At 40.6% G+C, this 17,531-nt stretch overlaps 1 protein-coding gene across 3 annotated transcripts in view; it reads right to left on the reverse strand.

Moving 5' to 3' along the window:
* Window positions 1-1,933: 1,933 nt before the first annotated feature.
* oprm1 (opioid receptor, mu 1) overlaps window positions 1,934-17,531 on the reverse strand; it is a 30,757-nt gene continuing 15,159 nt past the window's right edge. The window contains exons 2-6 of one of the 3 annotated variants that reach the window (XM_047604049.1): window positions 8,087-8,436; window positions 6,391-6,566; window positions 5,633-5,811; window positions 5,262-5,432; window positions 1,934-4,213 (exon numbers count right to left, since the gene is read on the reverse strand). In XM_047604049.1, coding sequence (XP_047460005.1) covers window positions 4,204-4,213; window positions 5,262-5,432; window positions 5,633-5,811; window positions 6,391-6,566; window positions 8,087-8,436 — 886 coding nt within the window. In that variant the 3' untranslated portion in view covers window positions 1,934-4,203. Of the gene's footprint in view, window positions 4,214-5,245; window positions 5,433-5,632; window positions 5,812-6,390; window positions 6,567-8,086; window positions 8,437-17,531 lie in introns of all 3 variants that reach the window. The other 2 variants (XM_047604047.1, XM_047604048.1) reach the window with 2 other exon arrangements.

The following is a 17,531-nucleotide window of genomic DNA, read 5'->3' on the forward strand; positions in this document are numbered from 1 at the left end:
TCGTGATAAATTGTGATTAATTGCAATTAATTGCAATTAACCCACAGCAACACTGTCATCGTTTGACAGCATTAGTATTTACATTTGGTGCAATCATTTAGCCTTAATATGATCACTTTATAGGAAACATTACCATAAAGTGTAGATTTGTTAATAGCCCATACAGTATTATTTTATATTACAATTTCCACATAGGTGAAAGAAATAGGCAGTGGCACTGCTCCGTGTATTTTTTTTCACGCAAGTCATAATTTTTACCGTTGAGACTTGACCTTTGTCTTAAATATGAACTCAATAAACCTAGATTTGTTGGATTAGTTTTGGTTTGGAGAGCAGCCAAAACCAGATCTTAGTGAGAGGTCCCTCTGTGCAGGCGGAGGAGACAGTCAATGGCTCTTGATCATAATTACTCTGACAGGACTAATCACGCTGCCAGCTCCAATAAGACGACGCGTGGCTCTTCAGCAGCCTCGTACATGACAAGACAGAGCTGTATTCATGTGCTCAGACCTAAACCACGCTGATGACATTTACAGACAGATCCAGTGTACAGACACACTGAATGAAATCCAGGTTGATATCTTCCTACATTTACATTTTCTGCAAAGCACTTTTGTGGAAGGATCAAGATTTCCTTTTACAGCAATTAAGACCATTTACATACCAGAGTGTGTAAAAATAAAATGATGAGGGACCATGTTCCAGTTGGTTTTAAATCCCCTCTTTCACTCCTTTATACTTGGTGATGCTTCAACTGATTGGCTCCTTGCTGAGTGAGAAGTCGGGGTGAGAAGGTTCATTAGACTGCGAGTGAGTGACAGTGTGAGACGGCACATTATTCTCAGTGAGAAGAATAATGTATGGACTGTATAGATATATACTATGTGCTAAACTGTTAAACCCTCCATGCATGGAGAGGAGCTTTCCTGTCTTGATATCCGTGGCTTCCATCTCCTCCAGCTTATGATCCCAGCAGAGTATCTGATGACTGGTAGTGCGTACATGTTGATGGCTTGGATCTTGTTCTTACCATTCAACTGACTTTTGAGCACTTGCTGTACTCTCTGGAGGTATTTAGCAGTGGTTGACTTCCTTGAGGCCTCCTCATGGTTTCTGTTAGCCTGTGGGATACCAAGGTACTTGTAGCTACCTTGGATGTCACCTGTGTTGCCCTCTGGTAGGTCAGCCCCTCCAGTTTTGATCATCTTGCCTCTCTTTAAGACCATACAGCCACACTTGTCCAATCTGAATGACATCCCTATATCATTGCTACAGATCCTGGTGGTGTGGACCAGTGAAGTTGATTTCTCGCTTGTTCTTGGCACACAGCCTGATGACTGAGGGGGGTCAGGCCTATGCAGAACAGCAGTGGTGATGTAGATTTAGGCAATGGGCTAGTATAAAACTGTCAATCTGACGGTCCACTCAAATTTTCGGAGCATATTTCCTGGGATTTCCCATGAAAGGAAGTGCCAAGAAAATAAATCCACAAGCCCTTGTCTAAGCACCCATGACAGACAGCCTGTGGTGTAGGTACCCACTGACACAGAGTCATCATTAAAGTTATTTGTGACGCCTGTGCTGAGGTTGCTGTGACAAGTGAAAATATCTGCTGAGGCATCTTAATTCACAGCCAAACACAGATGCACACACTGAGCTGATGTAGCAAGTACACACCAAATCTCAGAGCAATAAGTCTTTACATCACATCTAACAAGAAATAGTTCCAGGACGTAACATATGACTCATTGATACTGAGGGTTGCTGAATGTAAATGGTGCCCTCCTCACACCATAACGTTTGGAGTACACCTTTCCTCCTATGTTCCTCATTTGTACTCATAATCTTTTAGTGGGCAGAGAAAAAGTGCTGCATGAAGTTTAAGAATGGGAAAACATATTAAATAAATATAAATAATAAATCAAAGACAGACCACAATGCAGACACTTTATTGAGATGCAAGAGAAAAGACATTCAGTGAGATTCAGAATTACATCATATTCCAAAGACAGTGCACTGATTAACTGTAAAATTACATCAATTGTGTTACAGCGCGTCAGACACAAATGAGTCTGTACAATAGATTACAATAAAAGCCACTTCAAGACTACAGCACGTGGTCTAAGCACACGCAATGTAAACAAGCAATTAATGCAAAAGAGTGACATTAATCAGAGTTAATGTACAGATCGTTTACATCATAAATAAACTTCAGTGGCATATTATTAGCGAAATGATGCTCTCTGAGTCCCTCCTCGCCTTAGGTACTGTTTTCTGTGAAGCTCTCTCTAACTACACATATTAAGCAGTCTGCAATGCTAAATGTGGAAGTTGTACAACTCAAAATGTTAAAGCTTTATTGAATTCATATTTTCTCAGTGTTACAGAGGTGCAGCAAGCTTCTCATAGTTTAGCTTAGTTTTGTGGGCTGAAACCACAGCTGGGTCTGGCAGATCTTAAATGCAGCTTGGAAATTATGCTAATGTTGTCAGCCCAGAAGCTGGGGTGACCTTTTATTTCCTGCTGATTTGTTTTTTTAAATGAGAATCTGTAAATCTTACTCATGTTCATAGACACAGACACAGATGAGACTAAAGCATCACATCTCCTTGGAACAGAATCCCACTCAGGCGTCATCCATGGAACACATGGGAGGAAACACACTGTTCAAAGACTAATTATTAACCCCTAATGCTCTACAAAGCTCTTGTAGTGGTGTTATACATTTAAAAACGTTAAGTTGTCAGTCATGAGACATAATGAATTATGCATGCTGTGTACATTTTTAATTTCAAGGATTTTTACATTATTGTTTTCCTGATACACACATCTTCAGTTCTCGAGGCAAATCCCCGATGACTGACTGTATGTTTATTCATTATTTTCATGATTTCACAATTATAAAAAAGAAAACACCAAATATCTCTACAATATTTTACATGGCAGATCAATACAATCATTCATCTTTACAGATCCTTAGAAAAAAAAACACTGGTGGGTGGAATGTCGTGAAGAGCTACAGGGAAAGGTGTAGCATACAGCACGTTACACAAGCACAGGCAATGTTGGAGCTGATGTACAATCCTGTTTAGCACACTTAAAAACTTTTTCAGAAGAAAGATGACTCCATTTTAGTCCGAACACTATCTTATCTTATCTTAATGGCTTTTGAGCTGTTGTTAGGCTGTATGTAGGCAGCAGCAGCAGCAGCAGCAGAACACTGTGCGCATTGTCTTTGCTGGTTATAGAGCATTCACCCTTTTGCAAGATTCACCGTGCTGAACACATTCAGATGTTTAGTTTGATTTTGCAGAGAGAGACGGTATACTACATGTCTTTACAAGGAAAAGGAAAGAATCAGCGCTGAAAAGAGTACATCTGCACTGCAACACAGTCCGTAATGCTGTAGTGCCCAAGGGCAGCATGGTGCTGTATAGAATAGGGAACGGTGATAATAAGTTGTGAGGATTGACAGGTGGGCAACACCTGCGGCATTCACAGGGGAGCAGGATGAGAAGCAGAGACACAGTCGGTGCTGTAAATGAATGAAGTCTACACGTTTCTGTTGAAAGACGGCCGAGAAACCTTTGAGAATCCAGTAATAAAACCTGGTTCAGATTCTACGCCACGCAGGAACCCACTTGCTTCCAATAACAAGTGTATAATTCAACATTCATCTGGAGGAAAAGTAGCAGATTGACGTGAAGTCATATAGACTCAAACAATCACAATCAACTTATCTGTTTTTATAACACAAAAAACAAGTGGTAAGATGAGGATTAAGATGAGTGAGGCAGCTCTGCACAAAGCTGTCAGAAAATGGAATATATAGATCTGTCTATACATATTTCTGTGTTCACTATACAAATCCAGACTGTTTTTTCTAAACTTGTGACAATAATCAGCCTAATTGAAGTCTAATTTTTTAGTTTAGGACACTGTAGTTATAGAGGATGCTTGATTTTTTGTTTAACTTGTTTCATTTTGGTTTCCATGTAAGTAAGAGTAAAAACAGCCTTGAGTGAATTGCGCTGGTACAACTCGACAGAGCCTTCTCAGGCGGGTCTGTGCTGTTAGATTTGATGTGTTTACGTGTGCTTTGTGTGTTTAGTCAGAGTCCTGTGGTGACCTGCGTGACCTCCGAGTTGAGATCGTCGCTGGCAATGCCGCCACAGTGAGAGTCCACCGACGATCCCTCCAAGGCTAGTCATACCTGCAGAAAGCGCGGAAGGTACGTTAATGTCATGTTGAGTAGAGTATTCATATAGATGTGCTTTCATGAATGCATATTTAGATAATTATGTTGATTTTAGATGTAGCGATTGATACCACCTTGAAATATTAGCTTAGCTAGGCATAAAATGGAAACAGAGAAAGCCAATTGGTCTAGTTATGTTGAGATGTTGTGCCACAACCCTAACCCTAAGCAAACAACCTTTTTGAAAGGAGCTACTCATTTACTCCACAGATATAAGTGTTGATGGGGTTTGCTAAGAAAAGGACTAGTGGTGAACATTAACTCCACCACAACATTTGTAATGAATCCTCCAGTCTAAAGCTGTTCAACAAATCCTTAAAAAAGGTTCTGGCGACAGGCAGGGATACAGTTTGAAGTTTCTTGAGCTGCTTCCAAGGGACAACTGAAGAAAATATTATACTATACCATAAGTTTATTGGTGGATTTTTTTAGGGACTTCTGATGCTGTAAATGCACTGTGGACTATCTTTTAATGGTGTCCTAACTCCTGGAAGTTTCCCACCATACTAGACTAAAGAGGCCAAATTCTGTCTCAGTATTATTACCACACACTTTTAAGGAGATTCAAGATTATTTAAGATTATTATTATTTTTTTTTAAATATAATTTCTAATGACTGAGTTCCACGAAGTGTATTGCAAGGAAGCTCCATCCATAACTCTGGTTACTCACTATGCCACCGTAACCCTTGGAGTGTCAGGTGAACCCTGAAACTGGAGCATCATTGAGGGTAAGACAAGCTTACTCCATCCACGCTCTAGCATCATTTTTATGTTATGCTTCTTTCACTCAGAAACATTTGGGGTGGGAAACATACAAGAGGTTACCAACTGTCAACCACAAAGTGAATTCCTTTATACGTGTACAGGGGTTTATTGACTTTTGTTGGACAAAAGCGAATGACATTTGGGTGAGGCATTTCCCCACGTATCCAGCTATTCCTTTAAACGAACACACTTTGTCATTTTGGCACACACTGATACCGACTACCTGTTGATTAGACCTTTCTCCTGTGTTTGCACTGTTGGATTCACGCTGCGGGACCTTGCGGGTGGTGGCACCGGTCCGCGACGAGTTCTGGATCTCCAACACCGAGGGACTCGGGGTGCAAAATTCACGGAAACAGCGCTTGAAGTTCTCATCCAGGTAGCCGTAAAGAACCGGATTCAGGCTACTGCAGGGGGCAAAAGCAATGTCACAGTTTAAAACGAGAAACATTAACAATTTTATACTACGCTGTTAAGCAGAGTGTAAAAGCTAGAAATCCTTTAAAAGCTACATACTCTTATCTGAAAAAGATGTCAAATTTCTCTTATGATATAATGCTGCCCTCATTAAAACAAAGGAAAAAATGTCTCTACATTGGGTGCGTACCTGTTGGTGTAGCCCAGGGCGATGCAGAAATGCCAGGTGATCGTTTGCAGGGTGGAGCTAGGGATGTTAATCAGAGCTGTGATAATGACAAAGATATGGATTGGGGTCCAACAGATGATGAAGACAGCGACCACCACCAGGACCATGCGGGTGATGCGACGCAGGTTCCTGTCCTTCTCCTGTGTGTGTGAAAGAGGCAGTTGCTTGAGAGGGTGGGACAGGGAAGATAATACAGATGCAAGGAGGAGAGTTGGATTCACAATGAAATTAAGTTCATCTGAAGTACAGCAGCAGAATTTTCACAGCCCATATTCAGGCCAGTAACTGTTTCAGATTCAGATAACTTTATTGATCCCATGGATGGCAGGTCAATTTCTGCATACTCTCATCTAATAAATTGCATGTCAACATCACTGGTCACAGGCATAGAGGTTGGTAAAGAAAAAACTACGTTAATTAAAACTAGCTCCACCTCAGGCTTAAGTTGATTTTCCATAATTGCGTTGTCTTGAAATAAATAATTACAACGTATTTTCAAACATCCTCCGGGCAAACTTCCATTACGCTCCATTACTCTGAAGTATAAAACCAATTAGTTATTTGGTAAACAGTGAAAGCAATGCGGAAGCTTTTTTTCCTTGTTTTTACAAAATGCTCCATTTGCTTCTAAACAAAGCCTCTGGCACAAATGTTGCAATGTGCCACAGTATGCACTCATTACAACACATTTGTGTAAAAGACCACGAAATGTTCTCAACCTGGGAGCCCGACAGCATGCGCACGCTCTTGAGCCGCAGGATCATGAGGCCGTAGCAGACAGTGATGATGAGGACGGGCATGATGAAGGCGAAGATGAACACGCAGATCTTCAGCAGGGTGTCCCAGTACCAGGAGGGGTGGGGGAATATCAGCTTGCAGTCGACAATGCCGGAGGCTGAGCAGGGTGAGAGGACACATGTTATACGTATACTGTGTGTTCACTGTTGGTATTTATTATATATTTACTCAGCCACATCTGTGAGATGCCTGTTCATCTGTGATATGCTCGCACAATAATTATTCAGTCTAAATTGTGACAAATTAAAATTAAATTTTTTTCATTACATCCCTTGTTTTTTTTGTTTACTTAATTCACAGTGGTGTGCATTCAAACTAAATATCTTTGAATGTCATTTGCCATTCATGAGGCCTTCCCGTGGAAATGTGCTGAGTATTGAAAAACTTGATAATTAATTCATGAATTCACTACTTTATTTCCAGCACAAGGCAAGCAGATGTCATTCCTAATACACCAATCAACCACAACTTAATAACTGCAGCCAAACACCAGGACACTTCTAAGCATTCTTCGTCTGCCGCATTTATTCATACCTGCCTGTAACTTGCACAGTATATCATTTCTTGGTAGTGATTATTTATTGATGGACCACTGCTGCTCCTGGCAGCCAACAGCGCCCAACGTATTTACACAGAACACATCTCATAACATTCCAAGAACCAACAGCAACGTGAACGCACTTCATAACAGGCAACATGCAGTATTTTTCTAATATAACATTTAATATATATATTTACACAACGCTGGATTTGTGGCTGAAGAATTACATATCCCCGGCAAAGAAGAAGCAAACAAAACAAAGACAGCGCAGAAAGGGTAAGACACAAGCAAATAGACAAGAGACAGACTGACCAAACTGAAGAGGACAGACTCAAAAAAAAAAACCAAGAAGAACACAGCACGGGCCATTAATGTGTTGAGAGGCTGGTTAGACGAGAGGAAAATGGCAATAGATTTTGACAGCTATGATACCCAGAGCCTAAATCAGGTCCAGCGTTCATTTTATCCATCGGTACAGAATGCCAACGGCAAACCTCTGTCAGCAGTTACATTGCATCACATTGGACGCACCATCATATTCAATTCAGTGAGACGGTGTGTCCAAACTTTTGGCGGGTAGTGTATGTATACCTGTTCGGGTAGCTCTTTGAACTTTATATCAGTATGCGGTAAAGCATCTAGTATTTCAGTAATATATGCAGTTACACAGAAAAACTATTTCCTCCTTTGGAAGCTGTTGGAGCACTTACACACTTGAATGAAAAGAATGACCTGAATAGGTTTTTCTGAGCCATTGTTGACCTCTTTGAGGGCTGAGAAGGAAACCTTGTTAAGGAAACCTGTTCTGTGCATGGCTGTGGATTCAGGGCTGAGTGGGTCTTTTTTCTGCTGAATGTCAACCCAACTTGAAATAAGACGCTATCAAGGATATATCCAGGTGTGCTCAATTTGTCTGTGTTTTGTGCGGTCATCAGTATGTGTAATTACATCACTCACAATGTGTTTAGAGGTCTTTGATCAACTACACTACTGTAAATAAACACATCTCCATTCATAGAAAAATCACTAGAGTGCCACATTAATGATGAATAATGTGTCTGTGTGCTCATGCTTACAGGTGATGGTGGTAGAGGCCATGAACATGACAGGCAGCCCAATGGCCGAGGAGAGAATCCAGTTGCAGACATTGACGATCTTGGCGTTACGAGGCGTCCTCAAGTCCAGCGCTTTGACGGGGTGGCACACAGCAACGTAGCGGTCAATGCTCATGGTGGTGAGCGTGAAGATAGAGGTGAACATGTTGTAGTAGTCGATGGACATCACCATCTTACACAGCATGTCCCCAAACGGCCAGGTCCCCATCAAGTAGTTGACACTCTGGAATGGTAGCGTGCTGGTGACCAAGGCGTCGGCCAGAGCGAGGTTGAAGATGTAGATGTTGGTGGCTGTTTTCATTTTGGTGTACCTGCACAGAAAGCACAGACTCATAGGGTAACAGGCACCGTGTAGGATCAGCTGAGTTTCTTTGCAGAAATTTTGCATTTGTTTTATTTCTCTTTTATTGGAGCATAATCCCCAGACAGCACCTCTGAACGTTTGCAATCAGTAGGTCGGTCATGTAATCCGCACATTTCCAACTCATTCAGTATGGCTGGTTCACACTGATAATAATTTCCACTGATAAAGAAATATGACTACTTACACTACAATTTAGAAACCACAGCTCACAATAAACTACATGGACAAATTTACTGTGTGTGCAAATAGGGTAAATTGTTATTGCTTTAATGCGCCTAGGCTGGGGGCAAACAGTCAAAGAACACTGCTCAAAAAATGAAAGGAACACTTTTAAAATGCATTCTAAATTGGAACATAAATCATAGTGTCTGTGAAGGTTCTCCGGTCATGGTAATACAAAAGGTGTTTAAAAAAGGCAACTGGAATTGTAAAGTTTTTAGAAGACATTTCACTACTCCTCTGAGTAGCTCCTTCAGTTCAGAACTGAAGAAACTGATAAATCATAGTGGATACTGATACGGACAGGGTAATGTATTAGGAATGAAAGGATGGCACATCATTTAACGAAAATTAAAATGATTAACCAACAGGTGGCTGGATTCAAACACACCCCAAAAATCATGTGGCAAGTGAGTCCATTTGACTGAAAACAGCAAATTCCTAATGAGACTCCTAATGGTGTCCTGCATCACTGATGTGCCATCACTGCAGGGGAACATGGGGGCTATTCAATGGTATCATTTAGAATTGGCCAAGTGATGGAAGACAAGTGGAGGTGGAGTCAAGCTTCACCTGATTTTCCCCTTTTATTGGAAACCTCATTTAAGTAGTGCAGGTGCAGATGTGCAAAAGATGTGCATTTGTAGAAAAATCCCAAAAATATCAAAATAAATGAGAACAAAAAGGTTCAAACTTATTAAAACTAAAGCTTCTCCCTCTGCTTTTATATTGGAAGCTCTTCCTACAAGACAAACCATAGTTAATGCACAATCAATCAAACGACATGGGCTACAATTGTTTATTTCAACATTCCTTCATTCTCCAGGAACTGCCTGCATACTCTTGTCACTTGAGGCCGGGCATTGACATGCACCAGGAGGAACCCAGAACCCACTGCACCAGCATAGGGTCTGACAACAGATCCAAGGATTTCATCCTGATACCTAACCTAACAGCAGTCAAGGTGCTGTTGTCTGGCCTGTAGAGGTCTGTGCATCCCTGTTACTTAGACATGTATCACCCACCTAGACCCACAGCAATGACACTAGTAGAATGCAGCCTGACACAAGCACAGACACAAAACTGGTTTAGGAACAATTAAAAATATTAAAAGCTACTAGAATGAATTTGATCCACAGAGGCCCCTTCCCTTCACCCACAGGATCCAAAGGCTCTTACTAACTGAAGCACAAAAAAGACTGCTGGCAGGCTGAAAGCCCATTAGTACCCACCAAGGTGGGTCAAATCGGGTCAGAGAATCCAGCGGCAATGCACTATTTTCAGTGTGAAAGTGGTATAACTAATATTCACTCTGTTGCCCAGTAGGACACGCTCAGATGGCCCTTGTCCTCTTGTCCTACACAATATTAGGGAGGTGGTCATAATGTTATGCGTGTACGTAATTGTTAATACATATATATACCTCCCTAGACTATCACCACTCTCATGACGTCTGTTTCTGACTGTTTGGTCTGAGACATTCACACCAGTGGATCATTTTGTTGGGCTCTGGCAGTGCCAGTCCTGCTCCTCCTTACACAAAGGACAGATACTCATCCTGCTGTTGGGCTGACAAACTTTTGGGGCTCTGCCCAGTTCTCATACGTGGAATCTCATCCATGCTGTGGAGACTCTCCTGGGAGACACAGTAAACCTTCTGCATATAATAGCACTCACTGAACTTCTCGAGGGTCTAGGTATCGTATATTGTATGCTGCCACTAGTGACACTGGCCCTCGTTAAATGTAAAACTAGTGGAAAATCATCAGAGAAGATGAGAAGTGAAAAAATGTAGACATGCAAAACCCTCTAGTGCACCTGATGTTAATGTCATTAACACCAAAGCAGCTGGAACTGATTAACAACCCCCTCAGAAGTTTAACTGACTTGGTGCTATACTCTGATTAAAAACAGTTCATCTTTTTCATGGTGATTAGGCACTAATATGTTCCTGTTCAACCCATTTGAGAACTCCTTCCAACTGTCTGTTTTGATTGAAGTGGTTCCATCAGGGATTTTTATTCTGACTGAGATGTTTCATTGTGACTGTGTTCTGGGCAGAGCGTTCTGTAATGTTTTGTAAATAATTCAGTTCCCCAGCTTCAGCCTCCTTCAGCAACAGCAAATTCTTGTTTAATCAGTTTTAATGGCTCAGCCACATTCCTTAAGGGTGTGAAGAGAGATATCTCAAAGAAATTGCTTCCCTCAGACTGTTTACAGAGGATTGTCTGTAACATTTATTTGAACTTATTTTCAAATGTTTGAAACCACTTCAAAAATTCCCTGAATACACAGGATAAATTGAAGTTTTCTATATGTTACATTATTTCGATCATATCATCATATCCCTGGCACAAAAAGTAATGGATAAAATATATTTTTAAGGGTTACTAACAAGACTAAATTAAAAGGGCAAATAAAGGTCAAATCTACTTAAGCTGACAGAGAAGACAAAGAAGGTGACCCTAAACGGAGGACGTTCCTCATTCCTCCCAATGTATTTTGTCATCTGAATGAAGAGCAGTGAAAGGATTTCAAGCACAGTCTCTTTTACAGCATTTCGCAAATATGTCCCCAGTGTATATGGTGGAAAATCGGCAAAGAAGAGGGCCAGTTCAAAGAGGATGGAGGAAAGTGGAGTGTTTATAGAAAAGAGAGGAAAGCGCATGGATCCATTAGGGCAGAGAGAAGAGGATGAAACACAGATAACCGAAATGGCTCGACTGTTTAGAGCTCTCGTCAGCAAAGAAATACTCTATGTTTAGCTTTTGCTGTCCTTGTAATAAGGAGAGGGTGAAGCTGGATACCATCAAAAACAAAGGAAAAAGATTTCTCTTGTACCTCACAACCTGTATGTACAACACCCAACTGAAATATTGAAAACAAAACAAAACAAAAAAACTCGTACTTATGGTGAAAACTTTTCCAATAGATATTTGTTGTTTATATGAAAAATAATGTGTTTTCATCCACAAAACATGTATTCGTGGATGGAAACAGTGTAAAACATTCAGCTTTGTCCTGCCCCAGGATTTCTACTGCTGGGTTCCCTGGTGAGGTCAATGTTCCTACGAGGTAATACAGAGCTCCACAGAGTGGCATTAAGCAGGGAGATGCTCTTTCCAATTTCGTTGTATGCTGAGATGTACAATAACAATAAAGCCTATTCTATTCTATTCTATTCTATTCTATTCTATTCTATTCTATTCTATTCTATTCTATTCTATTCTATTCCATTCCATTCTATTCTATTCTAAAGAGCTAATCAAGCCAAATAATGAGGGTATAATGAAGTCATCAGGGAATTAGAAGACTCTGCCTCTGAAATGCACTTTAATTCTCTTCTCAGTGATCAGATTAGCTCTTAACATTTTAATTGTTTCCATTTAGATGAAACTTATGAGGGATCCTTTTTTTAATGGCACTAGAATTGTTGATTGTTCTTCTCTGTGGCATTGATATGAAATATGCTACATAAATAAAAATTTACTGTTATTCACATTAGCTCAACAAACATCTGGGTAATTTAGTCCAACAGAAATTTAGGGAGCAGATTGCCTGTCTGTTTTAAGCTGCCTGATACCATCAGCAGTTTATACGTAAGAGGAAGGCAAGGGGAGATGGAGAGAGGCACACCGGGTTATAGACTCACACAGTAGTGGGATACCAATGAACGGATTGTGTTTCTTGGCTGTGAACAGCCGCCATGTGGATTGTCCTCTATTCCACAACTGCAGTAAACCTGTGTACTTCAAATGGATTAGAAAGTAGTGGAATAAGATGTATCTGTGGATTCTGTAGATGAGTATCTGATTAGTATCTCATTGTGGCCAGGTATGTCACAAAAACAGAAAAAAATGTCCAACTATTCCTTTAACATAATATCTAAAGCGCAACAGTGATTGCACTGTTGCTGCAAAATTTCATGTAAAGACTACTTAGATACATCCCTGCTGAGACCTTATTAAATTAATCTGAATACCCAAAGGCCTTCACTTTATTAAATCCCAACTGTCGCTCCACTGCCGAGGTAATTTACATCTGTTTTGTTCTAGCACTCTTCTGAATAATCCCAAATCCTCTTAACAACCAGAGATGACAGTTAGTTCATTAAATTCTGATTAACTTTAACACTGACAGCTTAGCGTGCGTTTGTTATTTCAGACTTTATTTGCGCTGGGACCGACGAGACACCTCCTGATGCTCTGAATGTTGTGATCTTACACTGAGTGGGGTGCTGGAGCTTTGCGTGATTTCCAGCATTGTCTTATTGACTCCGAGAAACTTGTGAATACAGCTGCTCAGGCTAGGTCATGTTTCTCCTGTGTTTTGTATCTCTGAGGTTATACGGTGGATGGGGCTTGAACAGGCTCATCTCAACCACTTTAACCTGAAAAAGAAGTTTTATTAATTAGGTTTCAGGTCCGATTTGTTGCCCATGAGGTTTGTCACACTGATCGCCCATTTACTGTCAATAAGTGTTTATTGCATAAAACTTCAAGAATAAATAAATGTTACTTAGATACATTAGTAAAATAAATTCGGACAAAAAACAAAGGTATTTTTAGTCTGTTCACCAAAAAAGTAGAACATTGGTCGATATTCTGTAAGAGTATAATGACGATGTCACCAACACACTGCTAAACCATGGTTTAGGAATTTTGAATTTATTTTGTATTTTATTTTGATCAACTGTTTTTTGGAAGTCACTTTGTATTTTGAAGTGAGCTGATCATAAATGATCTATTACTGCATTATCATGTTAGCTTTGCACACGTCACTTCATACTGTTTCATATAATGCTTGTCAGAGATGTTTAGTAACGAAGTAGAACTACTTCACTACTGTACTTAAGTACTAAAATGCTGTATCTGCTCTACTGGAGTATAATTTTTGTCTCCAACGTCCAATTTTACTTCACAACATATTCTCAATGACATTAATACTTTTACTCCAAAGTATATATATGTGTATATATATATATATATACATATATATATATATATATTGTGCTGCATCATTACTTGTTACAGTTGACGCAAAACCCTGCTCCCAAAGGATCATTGTCCAATCATATACCCTAGCAACCGTGGAACTGTGGAAACAAGGTCCATCAAGCTGCCAACCTCTGACAAGCGAAATGGTGAAGCAGTGTGCCTATGGCATATGTAAGTTGGACAATAGGTATGCCAAGAGTTTGGCTGGGGGAGTCATGTTCTTCCTGAAGCTGAAAACGGCTGAAAGCTGAAATTATCGAGCTTTCGCCTCGATAATTGTATTTTCCCCTTCATTGGATATTTTAATATTTTGGATATATCCCTCCACTGCATACTATAACCCCTTTTGCGTTGATCTGGAGGATGTGAGCAGATATTGCTCCAGTAGAATCACTGACATGTACCGCCATGACACTGTGCTGAGATGGTGTCAAGAAGCTTGACGGGCTAGCAACAGTAACTAAGGGGGGCGGCGGCTTTTGTAAAAGGTCAGTTAAAAAAATGTTGCAAATCATTCCACAGCCACGTTATTATCACTGCCAGAGTGGTAGATGATCTGTCACCAGGTTTGATGCAGCTGGCTGATCACTGAGGGAATCAAGTGGTCGAGTTGTCTTATAAGAAGTCCGCAGTGCATGCTCCCGGTCTGGGTCTGCCTTTTGCTTTGCTGCCTGTTTACAGAGAGTTAAGCCCTGTGTTTTAAAGTGCTCTGTTATACCCAAATAAATTGTAAGTGTCCTTTAGGCTTAATAGGTAACAATATTTGAAATAATATAAACAGTGATATTCAAACTCTTGACTGCTTTCTTTATTAACTACATAACATAATACTTGTACTTTTACTTTCAGTACTTGAGTAGTATTAAAATAAGTACAAAAAATGTTGAATAGTGCTTAATAATACATGCTGGATGCGTTGTGCCATTGCTGAATAACGCATTCACAAAACTCAGTTCTTTGGTGAGTCGCAGACCAGGAGCTAGGAAATCCCCGGGCACCCGCAGTGGCTGACCACAGACCAACTCCACCAATGAAGCTTGTAGGTTTGAGTTGGTTTTCCACCAGGATGGGGCATGCCGCGCACTCCGTGCAGTCAGAACGACTGGCCTCAGTAGCCCAGTGGAAACATCATACAGCAGCGTGGATCCACCCAATTGCGACATCCTGTGTCTGTAGTCCAGAAGCTGTCATGAGTGACAGCACCCCAGGGTCAGTGGTCTGATTGGCTGCCATGTGAGTATAGTCAAGTCCCAGAAAGCGCGAGATAGGCAGTCCACAACCATATTGGTTTTGCCTGCAAAGTGCTGTAAGTCTGTAATAAACTCTGAGATGTAGGACAGTTGCCACTGCAGATGGACGGACCAAGGCTCAGAGAGACCCCAGTCATGGCAAATGATGTCGGCCTTTCAGCAGCGATCGAAAGTGTCAAACAGCAAGGTACAAGGCAAGCAGTTCTGTATCGTTGCCAGGTACCACCCACACATTGGTCATGCACAGCACCCACCACATAATCCGAAGCATCAGTTGTAATTGCAATGGGAGCCTCAGGTGCTAGGTGTGCAAGTATTGTAGCACTGGCCAACATGGTCTTGACCACCATGAAAGCTGCGTCTCTGTCTGGAGACCAATCCATCATGTGATTTGGCACCCTGCCATTCAAATTTTCATGAAATGGACGCATGAGATCAGATCTGTCTTAGGGACATCAAGGGGTATACGGGCACTTGGTGATATCCACAAACAAGGTACACTTTAGAACAGATCCTTACCAGCCAGGTGTGATGAAAAGTCCTGGTTGAGGGGTACTGGATATTAGTCCAGCATTGTAACGTTGATCAGTCAGTGGTAATTGCCACATGGGCACCACCCACGCCCGTGCTTGGGGATCATATGGAGGCGAGAAAACCAAGGACTGCTGGACCGACGGATGATTCCCAGCCACTCCATGTTGGCAATCGGTGAAAAACTTCTGTCATGGGATGATTTTTATAAAGCTTTTAAACACAGCCAGGAGGAGGCACAGAAATCCAAGTGTTCTCTCATAACACTTGAATTACAATACCCTGACAGGCTGTCAGTCAATTTGAACAAAATTATGCCTAAAAAACACTCATTTGAGATATGCAAACTTGACCAGTTAGTGTGGAATGATGATAAACTATTCCATTGGGTTCTTAATTGTAAATCTGTGCCTCACCCACTTCGCACCACAACACACGTCACATGTTTCGAAAATAATTCCATAATGACGTAGATATTAAGCCTCAAAGGTTTGATTATCCCATGGTTCCACGTTAGATCAGCCCCTCGCTCCTCCCCCAGATGCTCTCTCTCATATTATGGTCCTGTCTGATTCCAAAGAAGAAAATCTAACAATCAAACCAAGACGACAATAGTGACAAGCCCCACTTAAGGCTTCGGCTTTGTAGTCTACACAGTTTATTGTTTGGGGGTGGGGTTTCGCTGGGCTAACTCCCACTCTTTTCCTATGAATTCAAACATAATACAAATGTTATTAGAAAAGCAAAACCCACTTGTTTGGAAGAATGTTTTGCAGTATGTTTTATTTATGCCTTTAATAAACAGTTTTCTCATTGCATCACGGAAAGGCAGAGATTATCTTTACTAGGATATGGATATTGTTTGAATGACTTCAGTGTTACAGTCTTTGGTAACGTAGGAAATCGAATTACTTTTTAAAGTTTAATTTTCTTGCCAGCAGCAATTATTTGATAAATATCATTCATAAAGAGGATACAAATCTCGTGGTTTCTCAAGATAAGAACATTATCTCAGTATGTCAGCCAGGCCTAAAACACAAATGTTTTGTTGACAGGAAGAGAAAGTAACTGTGAAGCCACAGTGAACCTAAACAAAAGTAATCATCTACAAATAGTAAACAATCATCACACCGCATCTGTGAATAAACATCACTCGACAACAATAAATTGTTCCATCTAACTCTGAACTACCTTGGTATTTTTTTCAACCACTGAACTACAGAGGCAGGGGACAGACCAGCGGTAATGGAGCTTAAAGCCATCCAAAGCACCCTGTTCAGAGAATAATGTATAATTCATAGCTTTTCATCAACCCAATAGCTTTTATTCGCTCCTGGAGCAGTGAAACGTTTTCTCACTCCTCCTGTTTCTTATCAGTCTTTACTTCCCCATAAATGGAGGCGGGTTTAAAATGATGGCAAAGTATCCAAATCAATTCTGACTCATCAGACCTGCTCACTGTCAAAAAGAGAGAAATATGTGATCCTACAGGGTTAATATTTCAGATCATTTGGCAGATAATTAGTTACTTAACCATGTCAGTAAAATTGATGTTAATTTTCCTTATTTGAATAATCTTCCATGAAAGGGTTCTTAGATGGGTGACAGTCGAGAATTGGTTGTTTTAATAAACACAAATTCTACGGAGCTTAATGTGGTCCTTAATATGGGAAAAAGCTCATCGCAATAAAGTTTCTAGATTTTTTCTCCTCCTCTGACTGAAGACCCCAAGTCATTTAATTAATTGGTGCTAATGTAAACTGAAAAAACCTCTGATCTCACTTCTTAATGAGCATCGTTTGTTGCTGAGCTGTAACTGTGGGAAACATATGGTATTTGTGTGAATTAGATTTATTTTTCCTGCTTGGCAGTCTTGTGATTTTGAGGAAACATCACTAGCAGCACTTTTTTAAATCTGTGTGCCTCAATTAAAGAAACACACAGAAACAAAAATCACAGATGTGAACACATGTAGGAAGAAAAAGGCATATGAGAAAATAAATTCTCCAGTCCAAGCATGTCCCCAGTTCACGAAAACAGTGCAA

The sequence above is a fragment of the Mugil cephalus genome, chromosome 13, assembly GCF_022458985.1.
Source record: "Mugil cephalus isolate CIBA_MC_2020 chromosome 13, CIBA_Mcephalus_1.1, whole genome shotgun sequence".
Lineage (NCBI taxonomy): Eukaryota > Metazoa > Chordata > Actinopteri > Mugiliformes > Mugilidae > Mugil > Mugil cephalus.